Source organism: Scardinius erythrophthalmus, assembly GCF_964197995.2.
Source record: "Scardinius erythrophthalmus genome assembly, chromosome: 5".
NCBI lineage: Eukaryota > Metazoa > Chordata > Actinopteri > Cypriniformes > Leuciscidae > Scardinius > Scardinius erythrophthalmus.
In genome coordinates, this window is record NC_138225.1 from 17,710,637 (window position 1) to 17,725,634 (window position 14,998).

The 14,998-nt window shown below is 37.3% G+C and overlaps 1 protein-coding gene across 1 annotated transcript; it reads left to right on the forward strand.

Annotated features, from left to right (window-relative positions):
* Positions 1 to 3,402: 3,402 nt before the first annotated feature.
* sfrp1a (secreted frizzled-related protein 1a) lies at positions 3,403 to 14,763 on the forward strand. The gene is made up of 4 exons (XM_081366533.1): positions 3,403 to 3,726; positions 3,858 to 4,742; positions 7,419 to 7,499; positions 12,760 to 14,763. The coding sequence occupies exons 2-4, from the start codon at positions 4,229 to 4,231 to the stop codon at positions 13,083 to 13,085; spliced, it is 921 nt and encodes a 306-aa protein (XP_081222659.1). The 5' UTR covers positions 3,403 to 3,726; positions 3,858 to 4,228; the 3' UTR covers positions 13,086 to 14,763.
* Positions 14,764 to 14,998: the final 235 nt, after the last annotated feature.

The window sequence follows — 14,998 nt, forward strand, 5'->3', positions numbered from 1 at the left end:
TGATTTACTCGAACACAAGCTGGTAATAGTGTGTTTGGTTAGATGATGATATCTTTGGTGTGCAAAAAAGTGGGGTCGGTAGACTATAGACTAGAGTGGTTATCAGTTGCAATGCTACTACCGTCATGGGACAGGCTCCTAAATGGTCTTTTAGAGGCAAAGGGATTTTCTCTGCTTTCCTTGGCTTTGAGCTGTGAAAGAAAAGTAACAGCATGTTTGTTTTACTGCTCCTCACTTTTTTCTCTTTTCTCCTCAGGGCAAATCAATCTGTCATTCCTGCCGGCGGCTGGAGAGAACATTGTGAATGTCTAAGAGTCCATCTTTTACTCTTTGGCAAACTTTCTGAAGGCCTGCGGTGCAGCATGGTGGATATATTGTCTCTTTATCCCGAAAAGCCCTGGAGATGTTATGGTGGTCTACAAAAAAGGATTGAATTGCTATGCCCAATTAAATGTAAATTTTTTAAATATTGTCTCCTGCTAATATCAACTTAAAATACATCACCAAAATCAGCTTTAGGGTGCTGAGACCTCTTCATAAGATTCATCTGGCTTCGCATTCAAGGGTTTAATGAGCATGACCTTTCAACTGTCAAAATGTTTCACTGTACAGTTACTTTTTCCTACTCCCACATAAACTAGTTGTTTGTTTATATACATAATGGTTGCTATGATCCACCTTGGCAATCAATGTAACATAGGCAGAGTTGGCTATAATTAATTTGTAATTTGGGTCTAGTTTAAACCGTAAAATTAAAGATTTACAGAGCAGCCAACCCCCAAAAGGCACAAGGATGACACTGCTTCATCTCATTTATAGTGTCCTGACAAGCCTTAACAAAGACACAAATTAAGCAACCAATTCAAGTCTAGCAGAGTCTTGAGAAACATGCAATAAACCAGAATCAGTTTCTCTCCGATAAAGCAGTCTGCTTTCTCCATTCTGAGTGATTATGGAGTGTGAACATGTTTTATAACTTGACATGTGACATGTAAAGAGCTCTTAGCCTAAATCAACAGGAGTGGAAGAATTTCCTTCTCTCTCTCTGTTTCCTCATCCCAACATGAAAGTTCAAGCTGTCTGTAAATGTTCGTCATTGGCTTTGCAACACATGCAGACAAGCACTCACAGGTTGGTGTAAAATGTGGAAATGCGGTATACAGTCTTGTGAATTCCCCAGGAGGTGTCAGGAAAACATTATTTTAAATGAGGATAGTCTTCAATGGGATAAGTAGTGAGTAAATGAACTGGCATGCATATTTCCAATTTAACAGAACATATACAGGCTACTTTGGAATTCACTTTAATTAGTACTGACGCAATTTGTTGAGTAATTTAATTAAGAATTCTTATTTTTCACACATGGGTTTGGAACTACGACGGCAGACAAAGACCTCCCATTATGCATCATCACATTCCTGCATTTAGCCCTCTATTCTCCTTTAAATCAGGAAAAGTTGATGCGTTTAGGCACTGCGGTTAGTATAAGATTAGACCTTTCGTGTACCTGCATGCGCATTTTACTGATAATGATCTCCATTGTGGCTGAGGAAACCACTTTGCATAAGGTCCAATGGGCACTCAATACAACAACCACAGCATTGCTTTGTTAGTTTAAATGTTATGTTAAGAGGCCTACTGTTGGGTCACTTTTCCACTCACAGCCTTTCAATTAGCATTCATGCAGGCATCTCTCAGTGTGATATTAGCTTGATCAAGTCCTTTTCCCTCGGACTATACCAGAGGCTATACAAACAGAAAAAGGCATTCATTTATTCAGCTTAAAAGACTCCGTAAACTCCCAGGCCGGCCAAGAAATTCTCTGGAAAGGTGCTGGCTGAAAAATGCTTCAGTCGAGAGCTGTTGAGGGTTTCACGTTGTTCCTTCCGATAAGCTAGCACTCCCTTTTACTGACACTAATGCTTTTTTTAGCCCCATATCTTTAAGCTGTTCACCCACATCATGTAGACCATTTCATGTTGTTTAGTTTAGCAGAGATGAAATGCAATTTCAGCTGACGTATGTTTAACCAAATTCATAGAAACATATAGTCTTTCATGATAGAAGACCTAATGCATAAGTGTGTTTGTGGAAATGTCAGTTATATTAATTAAGGTCTCCAAAAGCCTGATTCACTGGTAAACGAAACCACGTCAAACATATTAAAATACATGGAGCACGGAACACATCATCATATTTCTAATTTCAACTATTAAATACAGCTATTATTATCTTTATCTTTATCTATAAAGTTTTCCTTAGTTACTTGTAGCCATACTGAAATAAATAAATAGAAATTTAAAATAGAAAAAGAGTCAGCGAAAATTAATTAGATCAAACTTGATCTAAACAAAATCAAAAGTGTCACCATTTAAACAAATTTCACTTGATTGCAGAAATGTTATAATGATGTTTGTGATAAGTCATTACACTTTTTTTTAATCTCCAAATTAATGTCTATAATTGTAAATTACTAAACCTAGTAGTGCTGAAAGAAATTTTCTTTTTAATAGAAGTTTTTTTTTAACCTTTAGACAAAATCATGTAAAAAAAAAATAATAATAATAAAAAAAAAAAAATAATAATAATAAAGTCTCTAGAATGATATAGTGAGAATAGCTCACACTCTAGGAGGGGAAGAGGCCTTTACTGGTGTGCATCTTGAGAGGAAACAATGGCATTGACATATTTTTAGATATGTAAGTGCAAGTTGCTTTCAGTAACAGATCAAACATGCATTTAGTCTGGGACTAGCTTAAGCCTTGTGTGTTAAACCAGGGGATAATGTGTTTTAAGATGATATTCCATCTTGAAATATTACTTACTATATAAATGTCATTCTTATATTTACTTTATAAAATCATTAAAGATTTCACAGCTAAAAAAGGTGGACATTTCTAGAATTGTACCTTTTACTTACTAAAAAAGTATGTTTTGATCATGCAGATAATTTAGAAGAGTTCATGTATCAAATATTATACAATATAGGGTTAAACGGTGCTGTGTAGAGCTAATTAAATGTAATAATGTCTATTAATAGTTGTTGCATAAACCAACAATTGCAATTTCTAAGGAATGTCACCCTATTTGTGATGATTTAATCATCTTTTGAAACTAAACTGGAAAAAGAGAGATAATCTTGTGTTTTAACAGACACAGCATTGCAGTGGCATCTATCCACATCAGCATCTTAAGCACACAAGCATTCTTAATTTTCTACACAGAAGGACTAAGTTGAGGAAACATTTCGCGTGTATTCTACATGGCAATAATTTATGTTTTTATAGGCTACTCGGGTAAGTTCAAACTCTGCACACTGTAGTGGCCGTGTTGCTTTAAATTGTCCTGACAACGTGAGTTGGTGGTAATGAGCTCTGAGCTATCTTCAGACTTAATTATCTCATTCTCACCAATGTGATTAGCAAAACAACTGCGCAGAGGAGAGCTAACATGCGTTGGGCGATTTCACACTTCACATTTTAACTTAATTTGGTTCATTGAAATTCAAATGAGACCATGAACATAGTGCAAATAATGTCTTATGGTAGGCTATTAAATGCACCTTTAAACGTTCACGGTATATGGAGAAATCGCTTATGACTGCTTAACAAGAATATATTACAGCTAAAGTAGGTAACGTTAACTCACGTTTAAAGAGACTTCATTGCCTGGTATTAAAAAATACACGCCAGTTTCGTGGTAATGCGTGGATGTTTTACTCTGCAGGTAATGGCTCTTGCCGGCTTTTCAGAATATGGTAAATGTTTATCACAAGCCTTAAGCGAATAAATCCTCATGCATTTCAATGCCTCGAATAATGTTATAAAAATGAAGTTATTAAGGATCTGTTTCCACAGAGGGAGAGTGAGAGAAACGCGCGCGGGCGGGGATATTGGCTCATTCATTGGGTCATTGAATACTTTGATTGACACACGAGAAGCAAAAGGTGCGGAAAGTTTCCTATTGGTCGCCGAGGCTGTCTCAGTCTCCCCTGGTCTCGAGCGCTGCGCATTTCAAGCAACTCAGCCGTGCGAGTCAGCAACAGCTACGGGGCTTCAGTTCAGAGGTGGAGTTTCAACAGCTTCAATACTTTGACTTCGGAGTCTTATAAAATTTAGAGGTATTTGGCTTTCCCTTCTCATTTTCTAGACAAAGAGGACTTAATTTCACTTAAGGCTCACCACTTTTGGGGGCTGCATTGACTGGGGGATCCTGACCAGGAGTCACAATGAAGTCCCTTGCATCTTTGTTCCTTTGGCGGATCATCATCTTGATTATGTCACTGGTCTCATTGGGCCAGACATCTGAGTATGTCTACGATACCTGGAAGTCAGAGGTGTACAACGGCGGCCGCATCTACGACAAGCCTCCCCAGTGTGTGGACATCCCAGATGACCTGAGGCTCTGTCACGGTGTGGGCTACAACCAGATGCTGCTGCCCAACTTGCTGGAGCACGAGACTATGGCTGAGATCAAGCAGCAAGCGGGGAGCTGGGTGCCCCTGGTGCACAAGAACTGCCACCCGGGAACTCAGGTATTCCTTTGCTCCCTTTTTGCCCCGGTGTGCCTGGAGAGGCCCATCCACCCATGCCGCTGGTTCTGCGAAAATGTTCGTGATGGCTGCACCCCCATCATGGAAGCATTTGGGTTTCCCTGGCCTGAGATGCTCACCTGCGAGAAGTTTCCTGAAGGTGATGTGTGCATCAGTGCGCCCAATGCCACAGAGGCCTCCAATCCCAGTGGTAAGTCCAAATGACTAATTATGAAAACTTTCAGTTTGGCCTCATTCACTTTTATCAGGTGTAATTTAATTAAATCGTGAAGATAAATGTGTAGCTAACCAAACACATGTCTTGTAAATATATTAGAATGCATATTTTGACATACAAAAAAATTGGGGGAAAAATATGTATATTTCAGCGATGGCACTTTTTTATCATGTACTGTAAGGGTATACTGACTGTTTCAATGTATACTATATACATTTCGTATTATTTTACCCACTTTACAACCTTTCACCTTTTGCTGTGTGTGAGAAGTAACACCTGAACTTCTTAAAAGCAGTTGCAATGTTATTTCAGGGACTGGCGTCCATTTGGGGGTTTTCATCTAGATTTATCACACCTTTTGTTTCCTCTTGGGCGCTCAATACCTCATGTTTGTGTCCGATTGGGCAAATGATTCAGTTTTGGGAACATTTCTAGGTAACATGGTTATCAAAAAAAAAAATCTGTAGAAGACACAGGGGACGTGGCCTCTATTTGTAAAAGTTGATAGATGAATATTTAAGTTTTTGCTTGTTTAACAGCTGGTAGCAATTGATTTCAGGGTGTTAGTTGAGTTCCAGGACAACACTGGGATGTGTTCCAACAACGGACCATTACATATCTATTTATTTGGTGTTATTTCGCAACTGGAATGGATAATTGTCTTTGCAAAATAGACACTGAAGGCAGGCAGCAAACATGACTTAAATGAATCACTGTATATATGAGTAACCATTTTATTTCTGTAAATGTACTGCTATTTTAAAGCAAACCCTCTTCCAGGCTTCCCTGCTGTGCTTGTTAATACATTTTTTTCATAAGGTAATGCAGGAGGATAGTACTCTTAGTTCAGACACACAGAGAGATTTGAACAGCTGCTTTTATTTACTGGTGGCACTTAAACAGAAAATTAAAATGTTCAGTGGTTAGAAAATAAATAAATACATTTCCACACTCTTAGAGACTCTTATTAAAAACCTCCCCTGTAATTTAAACCAAATGTAGGTTAGAGTATTGCAGAATATCTTTTTGTCGTCATGTGGAGTATTTTACCAGGTAAGTCAGGGCATCTGGCAATGTCAAACTTTCCCTATGGAAACACTTGAGCCCTATAGTTGTATGTCTCAGACAAGGGAAAGTACAAACTAGCTTATGTAGATGGCTCATAAATTACAAGGGAATTTCCATTTCCAAAGTTACAACATGGTGTATGAACAGACTGTGTGCCAGAATGATGTACCACACTGAGAGAAGATACTTCTGTGACTTCAGCCATCTGCCCTAGCCTGCTGTTAGTGACGCACAGTACAGAGTGAGAGAACACTAGCATGGTGGCTTGGAAGCTGGAAGACCAGAGAAGTTCAATTAATAAACACCCCATAGAGATCCTGTCAGCTGTTATCACATGCTGTCAGCATCACAGTCAAATGAACCCAAAGCCACTAATACATTAGACCCTCCCTCACATATCGACCCACTGTTAAACTTCAAGCAGTGCCGGGTTAAAGACAAGAAAGGACTTCCTATTCTCTACAAGGGGCTAAGCCTAACCATTTGCCCACTATTTTCTTGTGATTGCATGGTAATAATGCCTGTGGAGAAAGTAACGCTCAAAAAGAGCCACTGAAATTTGAACTGTTTTATCTTCCGCAGGACATTTTAAGTTTAGAGCTGATGTCATCATCCAAAAATGCAGCGTTGCTTTAAAATACTAGTTTTGGCACAATTTTGATCCACTGGCAGCTTGTAATTGGGTGATAATTTACATTACGCAGAAAAGTTGTGACATAAAAATGTTTGCAAACTCTGGAATTCCTTGCAAACAGCTGTCTTTACAAGCTCTTTTCACCTGAGTGCAATTTCCACAATAATCTGTTAAATAGATTCAAATGAAAAAACAACTAGTTAACAGAAATTAAATCAAAGTCTAGCGTAATTAAAGACAGACGGGAGTCTTATCCTGTTGAAAAATACATTATAATGATAATTTGCTTGAATTTGAATAGATTTTAAATCAAAATCTTAGAAAGGGACTAAGAGAGTTTTCATTCAAGGGTTAATTTCCCTGTTTCCATGACTATAGGGAGGCATTCATGGAACAATAGTTGTTCTAATTACAGTCAGCCCCAGTTATTGGAGTGTTGTCCCATGCCTCCTTTTTCTAACCTGCGTAACAATAGTTATATACAAATGTAAATAACACAATCATATTAGTTTACTTCATATTACCACGTGGCAGGCTAAGAAAGAAACAGGCAAAAAATGTTTTTAATGTATATCTAAAAAGTTTTTACTTTAATCTTTAATGCTAAGAGCAGAGCCAAGCAAAACACAAAAGTATTCTAACAATTCAAAGCACAGGATGTATTTCAGGCCCTTTCAAAAAAAAGAAGAAAGCCAGGAAGAAATTCCCATAGCTCGCCTTACGGGTAGATAATTAGAGAAAGTTAAAGAAGTTTGAATTCTCTTCTTTTTGCACTGTGAGTGGTTCCCCACTGTTTAAAGTCAATTGCAGACTTGCCAAAGAGTCGCACACAATTTTCTTTGGGACAACCAAAGTGGACAAAAAATAAATACAAAATAAAATATTTGGTCACAATTACTGTGGCAAATTTCTCTGATATTTCACTGACAGCATGTCCTCTGTTTTAGGATACTCTCCAGTGTGTCCTCCTTGTGACAATGAAATGAAAACGGATGTGATTCTGGAGCACATGTGCGCCAGTGAATTTGGTAAGAACACCAATACATTAAACAACCACATTAAACACACACACATTCACGCTATTTTGCACTCACACACTGAACTTGCCAAGAGTGCAGCCCATCTTCCCCTCTCATCGTCTGTATTCTGGAAATGGAGCAGGCATGAAAGACAGCCAAGACTGATATATATTAGTTTGAAAGAACAGCCAAAACCACACAGTCCTGAACCAGAACTACTCACCTATTCCTTCTGCTTCCCCAGCAGGCTCATAAAGATGTTTTTGCTCATCTTAAATGTATTTTTTAATGTCTTATGTTAGAATAATGAGGGAAAACTTTATTCTTTCAGGATGGAAACCATAGCAATGATTTTTTTTTTATAATGACTTGCTTATTATTATATTGAATCTTTCAGTTAAGTTTAGTTTAAAGATGAGGTCCACCTTTCACCAGTGTTAAGTCATCATTTTGAGTCATAACTTGCTTTAGCCATAAATGTTGAGTGCCAGAATGATATTTTATTTCATGGCCATTAACACTGCTTTTGGGACAGATTCAAGCACTTTTAGAATCACTGGATAAAGATTTTGTTATTTTGCACATATTTGGTTGTCTTGACTGCCAAAACCACTTTTAATAGAACAATGCAATGGTTTTAAACACTTAAAACAGCAGCAGCAGAATGTTTTAACCCTTGTAAATCTATGTCATGGTTTGGATTACCCTTTGAGGGGCCACAACTGTTTAGCTAATGAATTGAGGTAATTCGCAGAGGCCCTAAAGTCTTTATTTGGCTGTTACTAACAGCTCTAAATTGGGATGTTTGCTCTTCTGTCTGGATGTGACAACAGCCCAGGGGTTGACCTCTGGGCAGAATCTGACAAAGTCTGAGTTTAGTCTTTGGTCATTGGGGTAAATCAGAGAACCCATTACACCCTCCAGCAGATTCGATAAAGAAATTTATAATTTTATTCAGCAATGATGCATTACATTGATCAAAATACATTTATTTATAATATTACAAAAGATTTATATTTCAAATTAATTCGTTTTTTTTTTATACTTTGTTCATCAAAAATTCTGAAAGAAATGTATCACTGTATTTATCATTTCCACATTGATAGTGATAAATGTTTCTTGAGCAGCAAATCAGCATATTAGAATGATTTCTGAAGGATCATGTGACACTGAAGACTGGTGTAAATTACTTTTTCAAATGATAAAAATAGAAAGCAGTTATTTTAAATTGTAATAATATTTCAAAATATTACTGTTTTTACTGTATATCTGATCAAGTAAATTCAGCCTTGGTGAGCATGAGAGATTTATTTTACAAATTTTTTTTTGGAATGGTAGTGTATAGTAGGACATTGATACATTGGTGGTCTGTATTATCTACTGTTATGAAAAGCGGGTTTAATTATTAGATTTTCAGGGTGACTGAGCATTTAGATTTGAGGATGGTTAACAACAATGACTGTTAAATGAGCCTATAACTGGAACCATTAAGGCCAATCACAGCAGGAGTTAACCTCAACAAAAGGAGAGCAGTGTGAGAGTGACTTCCTGCTTTCCTCTGAAGAGGAAAACAAAAGCTGTTTTTTGTTAGCCTCTGACAAAACCATAAAATTTCATTTAGTGTTTGAAATGGGTAAGCTATCTCTGGAAAGCTGCCGTCTTTCTCTGGTCAGCTTTATGTATACCAACACCACTGACACTCTCTCTGTGACCTCGGTGCTAAATTTCTAATCCAGGAAATTGAAACAAACAGACAGTGAAGGAAGACAGGGTTCACGCTGTGAAGTATTAAATTAAAATAAATGCATGGAATAGTTTCTCCATCCAGCCTAAATGCATATTGTCGTCTTATTAGACATTTCGAACTGCCCTGGATACTCCTATCAAGCAATTCCATCCAGATTTTGAATATATTTGAAGACTATGGAAACAGAATACAAAGTATGGATAGAGTTTTATTGCCATTCCAGCTTTGCTCTTCTATCTTTGCTGTCCGACAAATCAGTACAGCATTAGCGCACTTTAGTTGGCTGTCTATTCTGTGGTCAGATGCATGCAGCTTTCCTGTAGTAAAACTGTAGCCTATGTTGCTGCACTATTTTAACTGGAGCTCGCCCCGAGCCACAGGTGCCATGTTTGTGAATTGTTTCAGCCCAAACTCTCCCTACAGAGTTTATGGCATCGTTACATCTGGCTGCGGACATGTCTCCAAAATGACAGAGGAAGCGAGGTCAAAGATCAGGGACAAAGGTTAAAAGTTTTTTTAAGTAATATTAATCACAAAAGAAATGTGAATACTTTAACTGTTTTTTTATCAAAATGATTAATTTCATTTTGGAAAGAACACTGATTGTGACCGCACGATTTCTGAGATATGCTCTCTTTGTTTATATCTTATTTATCAAATATTTACCAAAGCTTTCAAGCATGAAGTACTTATTTGGACCATCTGAGACTGAAACATTATCTGCTTGGGTTTGTGTTTAGAATATGATCTACCGCGTGTGCTTGGAAATGTTAGCGTTATCATGCATGCTTGATGTTTTTGTGGTATGCTATATAGATGCAGCATCTGTATGTGGAGTCTTTGAGCACAATATTTGCTTATTATCCTTACATGGTTCAGTAAACTAGTTCTGCTGATGTAGATCTGTGAAGTCTAGTGGTGTGTTATTTAACTAGTATTGCCTTATCAGTTTGAGGGAGATTAGAAAGGCACCTCACATGGCTTGATTTATGTGGCACTTTTTTGTGGCGTGCCCTTTTCGAGACACTGGATTACAGTGAACAAGAGAGACTAACCCTATTATTGCTTTCCCATTGTTATTGTTCATAAAAGTGTGCCGTTACATATATTAGCTGTAAAGCCACATCTGAAGGTATTCGACTGTACCCCATGCCCTTGCACTTGTAAGGATTACGTTCACAAACACAAAGTGGAAAATGAGTTCACCATGGGGTTAAAGTGGGATTTAAGCTAAGATAAAGTGGTTGTGGGAGGTAGGCAACACTCTTTCTAGCCTGACTTGATAATGCTTTAACCTTCAGACCATTTTTTTTTTATTTCATCAAACACTAAGCCCTTTTATAGACTTCAGATCAAGCTCTAATCCCTTCCATGTGCACTTATAATACTGGGAAGACTGGCTTATTTCTGCAAGAGTCATTAGAAGTGAGAAGGTGTGAGATGTGAGGTTATGGGTTGCAGCATAGAACACTTTTCATCATGTAGCTTTTTGAATTACAATATGTCTTAAAGTGTTAAGAGCTACTCTTCTGACTTAAAAGGGGTCTCGATGGGGACTTTAACTTTCCTTGGCAATGACCACGCATTATATTTTCTCGCTTCAGGCTGCAGAGAATTTATATAAGTCAAGGTTCAACAGGATATGGGGAGGATTTAGTTTCATTGTGGTCTGCTCATTGACAGCCAGTGGAGACTGATCAGGTTGTTAAAGCATAATTAGCAGTAAATCTCAATATAGATGTCTGCTCATTTCCACGGGTCTTTAGAATCGGCCTGCTAATTGGACCAAATTCTTCTGATGGTGGCCTGAAGTTCACTTGTGGGTCACTGATGTTAGACAGCTGAAGATGATAAGATGTTACGCTCTGCAAGTTTCTCCATCGTTAACCCAGGACGAAAAACAAAATCACCTGCAAGGCGGTGTGAAGGAGGAACAGCCATTGAAGTTTGACTCTCTGGCAGGACCACCGTGGAGTTGACTCGTGCATTGGAAGGTTAAGGAAATGAAAAGATTAACAGGTTAAAGAGAGTTTACTAACAGATCAGAGAGATTAAGACAAATCTAAGAATGTGGCATAAGATTAAACCAGGAGTTTAATGGTCAACATAGTGGTCATGACTGAGTTTACAAGGTCATGACCTAGTAAAATTCAAAAGAGTCTGATATTACAATTAAACACGGCAAGGTACATCATTTTTAAATGAAATCTTTGCATTGGTTTTTACCAATGGTTGTCTGTTACTTTTAGGGTTACACAATATATTGGTACCACATCTGTTATCTACCACTATTTTTTTTTTACATCATTTTATTGGCCAATATTAGTTTATTTAAAAACTGTATCAGTTAATATTAGATATTTTCTTGCTCATTTAAATTGCCCCCCATTTTATATTTAAATTACTTTATTAATCACTTAATCTTTAAAAACGAATAATTTAGCAAATATATAAGTTGAATGAATATCAATTTACATAATGTACATTATAATGATGCTAAATTCACTTCTAGCATTTATTTAAAACAATTGATTTTCTATATATTATATAAATTGTTGGCAAAATGGTATAGAATTTTAATATCAGCCATTTATTGGTTATCAGCCATAATAGGAAAATAGTTATCAAGGTATCAAGCATCATTTTAGTTACTGGTGCATGGATACTTTTGATATTTGATAAATGTTGATGGTTTTCTCCAGTGGAGTAACAGTTGAATGGGACCCATTTCACCTACAGCCAATATATCCATCTAGAAAATTTTTGACCTTTGACTAATTGCCTTAAGCTTATAAGAGAGGTATTCAAAGGAACAAAACCTAGTATCCTGTTACATCTGGAGGGGCAGAGGGCAGTGAAGCTGCAATTTGGGACATTCTTGCCCCCCTGGGAAAAGAATACAGCAATGAGAGCGGTTTTGGTTTGCATGGATATCGATGCTTTCTCTTGAACTTGACAGAGTTCATGACAGAGAGACCAGTATCATTATGGCTTTGCCCTGAGACCATTGGCAGAGAAGACAGGCCTGATCTTGATTACACCTTCTCTTCATTTTTTCTTCCATTCCTTCATCTCTCTTTTGCCCCTTGCATTACTTGGCAGCATAATCTCTCTTTTATGGCCTTGGACGTTTGGGAACTGCCAGCGATACCCCTTGCAACCCAAACCCTTCTTTGCCTCTTTGAACCCAGCACATGGCCTGAGGAAATTAGATGACTTTTTGTAGATGTGAGAGCGCTGCACAGTCCCGGACACAACATAAGTTTGAATGAAGCTTAGGAATATCATAGACCACAACAGATGCAGTAGGTGGGAGCAGTGTTTAAAAAACACTGTGGGGGCTTTTCCTGGCAGCTCTCAAAATCTCCATGTCATTATAATGAACACAATGGCTTATTTGAAGAAATACAGAATACTAATATTTACTGGCAAGATGATGTAATCTTCGGTCTCCTCTCCACCCACCGGAGAAGATAACTTCAGAAAGCTGATCGCAGTTCTCTCTTTTCTCTTTATCCACAGCCATAAAGACTAAGATCAAGGAGGTCAAACGGGAGAACATGGATCGCAAGGTGATCCTGCAGAAGAGGAAAAAAACCGTAAAGCTGGGCACTTTAAAGAAGAAAGACCTGAAGAAACTCACTCTGTACCTGAAGAACGGAGCCGACTGCCCCTGCACGCAGCTAGAAAATCTGGGAAACACATATCTTATCATGGGACGCAAGGTGGACAAACAGTACCTTCTCACCGGTATTCACAAGTGGGACAAATCCAGCAAAGAGTTCAAAAAGACCATGAAAAAACTCAAAAGCCACAAGTGCCCTGCTTATGAGACTGTCTTCAAATAAACACTCTCAGAGCTCCCACTTACTTTATGAACTTGCACATCCAGGCAACCCAAAATATTGTTTTATTTTTCATTGTTTATATACTATATATATATATTTCTCATGTATTTTGTAGATCAAACACTTGAGGTGTTTTGTCTTGGATCTGTGCTGTTTAAGACTGAAAAGATAATGAATGAAACAGTAGACAAACTCTCCACCACAACCAACTGATCACTTTTGTATATATCCAAATATGTAACTGTTGATAATATCTTGTGAAATTATCAGAATTCACCTGCAATTGATTGTTGACCTTTCTTTTCTAACAAAAAACAAAAACAAAAAAAAACATGACAGATTTCCAACCCATAGTTCACAATTTATTGGTACAATTTTATACACACTGTGAAGGCAAATACCACATAAGCCATTTCTTTAAGCATATTGAGTCTACCGTAAATTTAAAAGACAAAATTATTTTGCAGTGTTCATTGGTTACATACTTTTCTGTGACCTGTACTGTGACCATCAAGCAATCAGTCATCAAACTTGAATAGCAATTCTCTGTTGACACTAGTGAAGAATAAGAGGTCTGCTTTCCGTATTGACAAGATATATATGCATAACATTTATTGCACTGCTCAATCCATTTATATGATGAATTGCATTGCCCAGTCCCATATGATTGGGATGCTAATGGATTCTGTTTGATGGTAGAATACTGTATACATAGGCCTATACTTTATCTGCTGTAGAACAAACTGTTTTCTGACTAGTAAAATGATTATAAAAGAACAGTACTCAACAGTATATAGCATTATATCAACAATACTGCTAAAAATGTTCATTGGTACAGGACATTTTTTCCATGTAATCCCACAACTCGCTACTGTTGTTAGTGTATAGCGCTGTTTGCAAAGGAGGTTTTATTAATTGCAAAACTCTTAACATTTTAGCCAAAAGCTTTGTCTAAACTAATCATTGAAGAATGCACAGTGTGCATTACGTAAAGCATCTCTTGCTGTGGTGTAGTTTCAATGTTCCTCAATTCCCATTTTTTATGTTGGCAATCATTTTGTATATAAAATTCTAGCACAAATATAAAATAAACACTATAAAACTGTTGATGTCTTCTGCACACCATGTTATTTCCAGTCTTTGTTAAACTAGTAGTTTAGGCAGAAAATGTTTCTTAAACATTTATGTTGTCGTCATATACAGTCATTGTTCCATTTACAGCGATTTTCTGTGGTTAATATGTACAGAGCATCCTGACCAGTATGGTCACACCATTACAAAACACTTGTAATATTCATAGAATTCAGTTTGCACATTGGGAACATTAAGATTATTTTCTTGTTGACTTTGCTTAGTTGATATTATCTGTGAATTTGGTGCACTATGATTTATGAGGGATTTTTCATAATGAGAGTTATGCCATGACAGGTAGCAGCTGAAAAGTTCAGGCCAGATACACACACTGGTACATAATTACAGAGAAAAGAGTATGCTGGCCATGCTGGCCAAGATAAATTATTCACAAAGTGATTTTACTTCAACATACTTTATAACAGTATTCATTCTTACTGTCTAAAGTCGCATGTTTTTTAAGCATGTTAATCCTGTCTGTCTGGAATGTTGCAACAGTCTTATATCAACAATGAGCACAAGTTCAATAAACTGCAATTTCACTGCCATGTTTCAGATGATTTATGGGCCAGGCTCTATGTTAAAAAAAACAAGCCAGCTCTGGAAACGATTGCATGGATGAGTACAATAGACTGTCAGAGTTAATCAAACTGTCTGCATCCTCAGATATGACTGCCAGATACAGCTAATTGTTGTTTTTATGCTCAGTCTGTGGTGTTTTGAGAAGAATCCCATAGGCATGCTTTTCGTATTTGTTTCAATTTGGTTATGGTATGAAATGC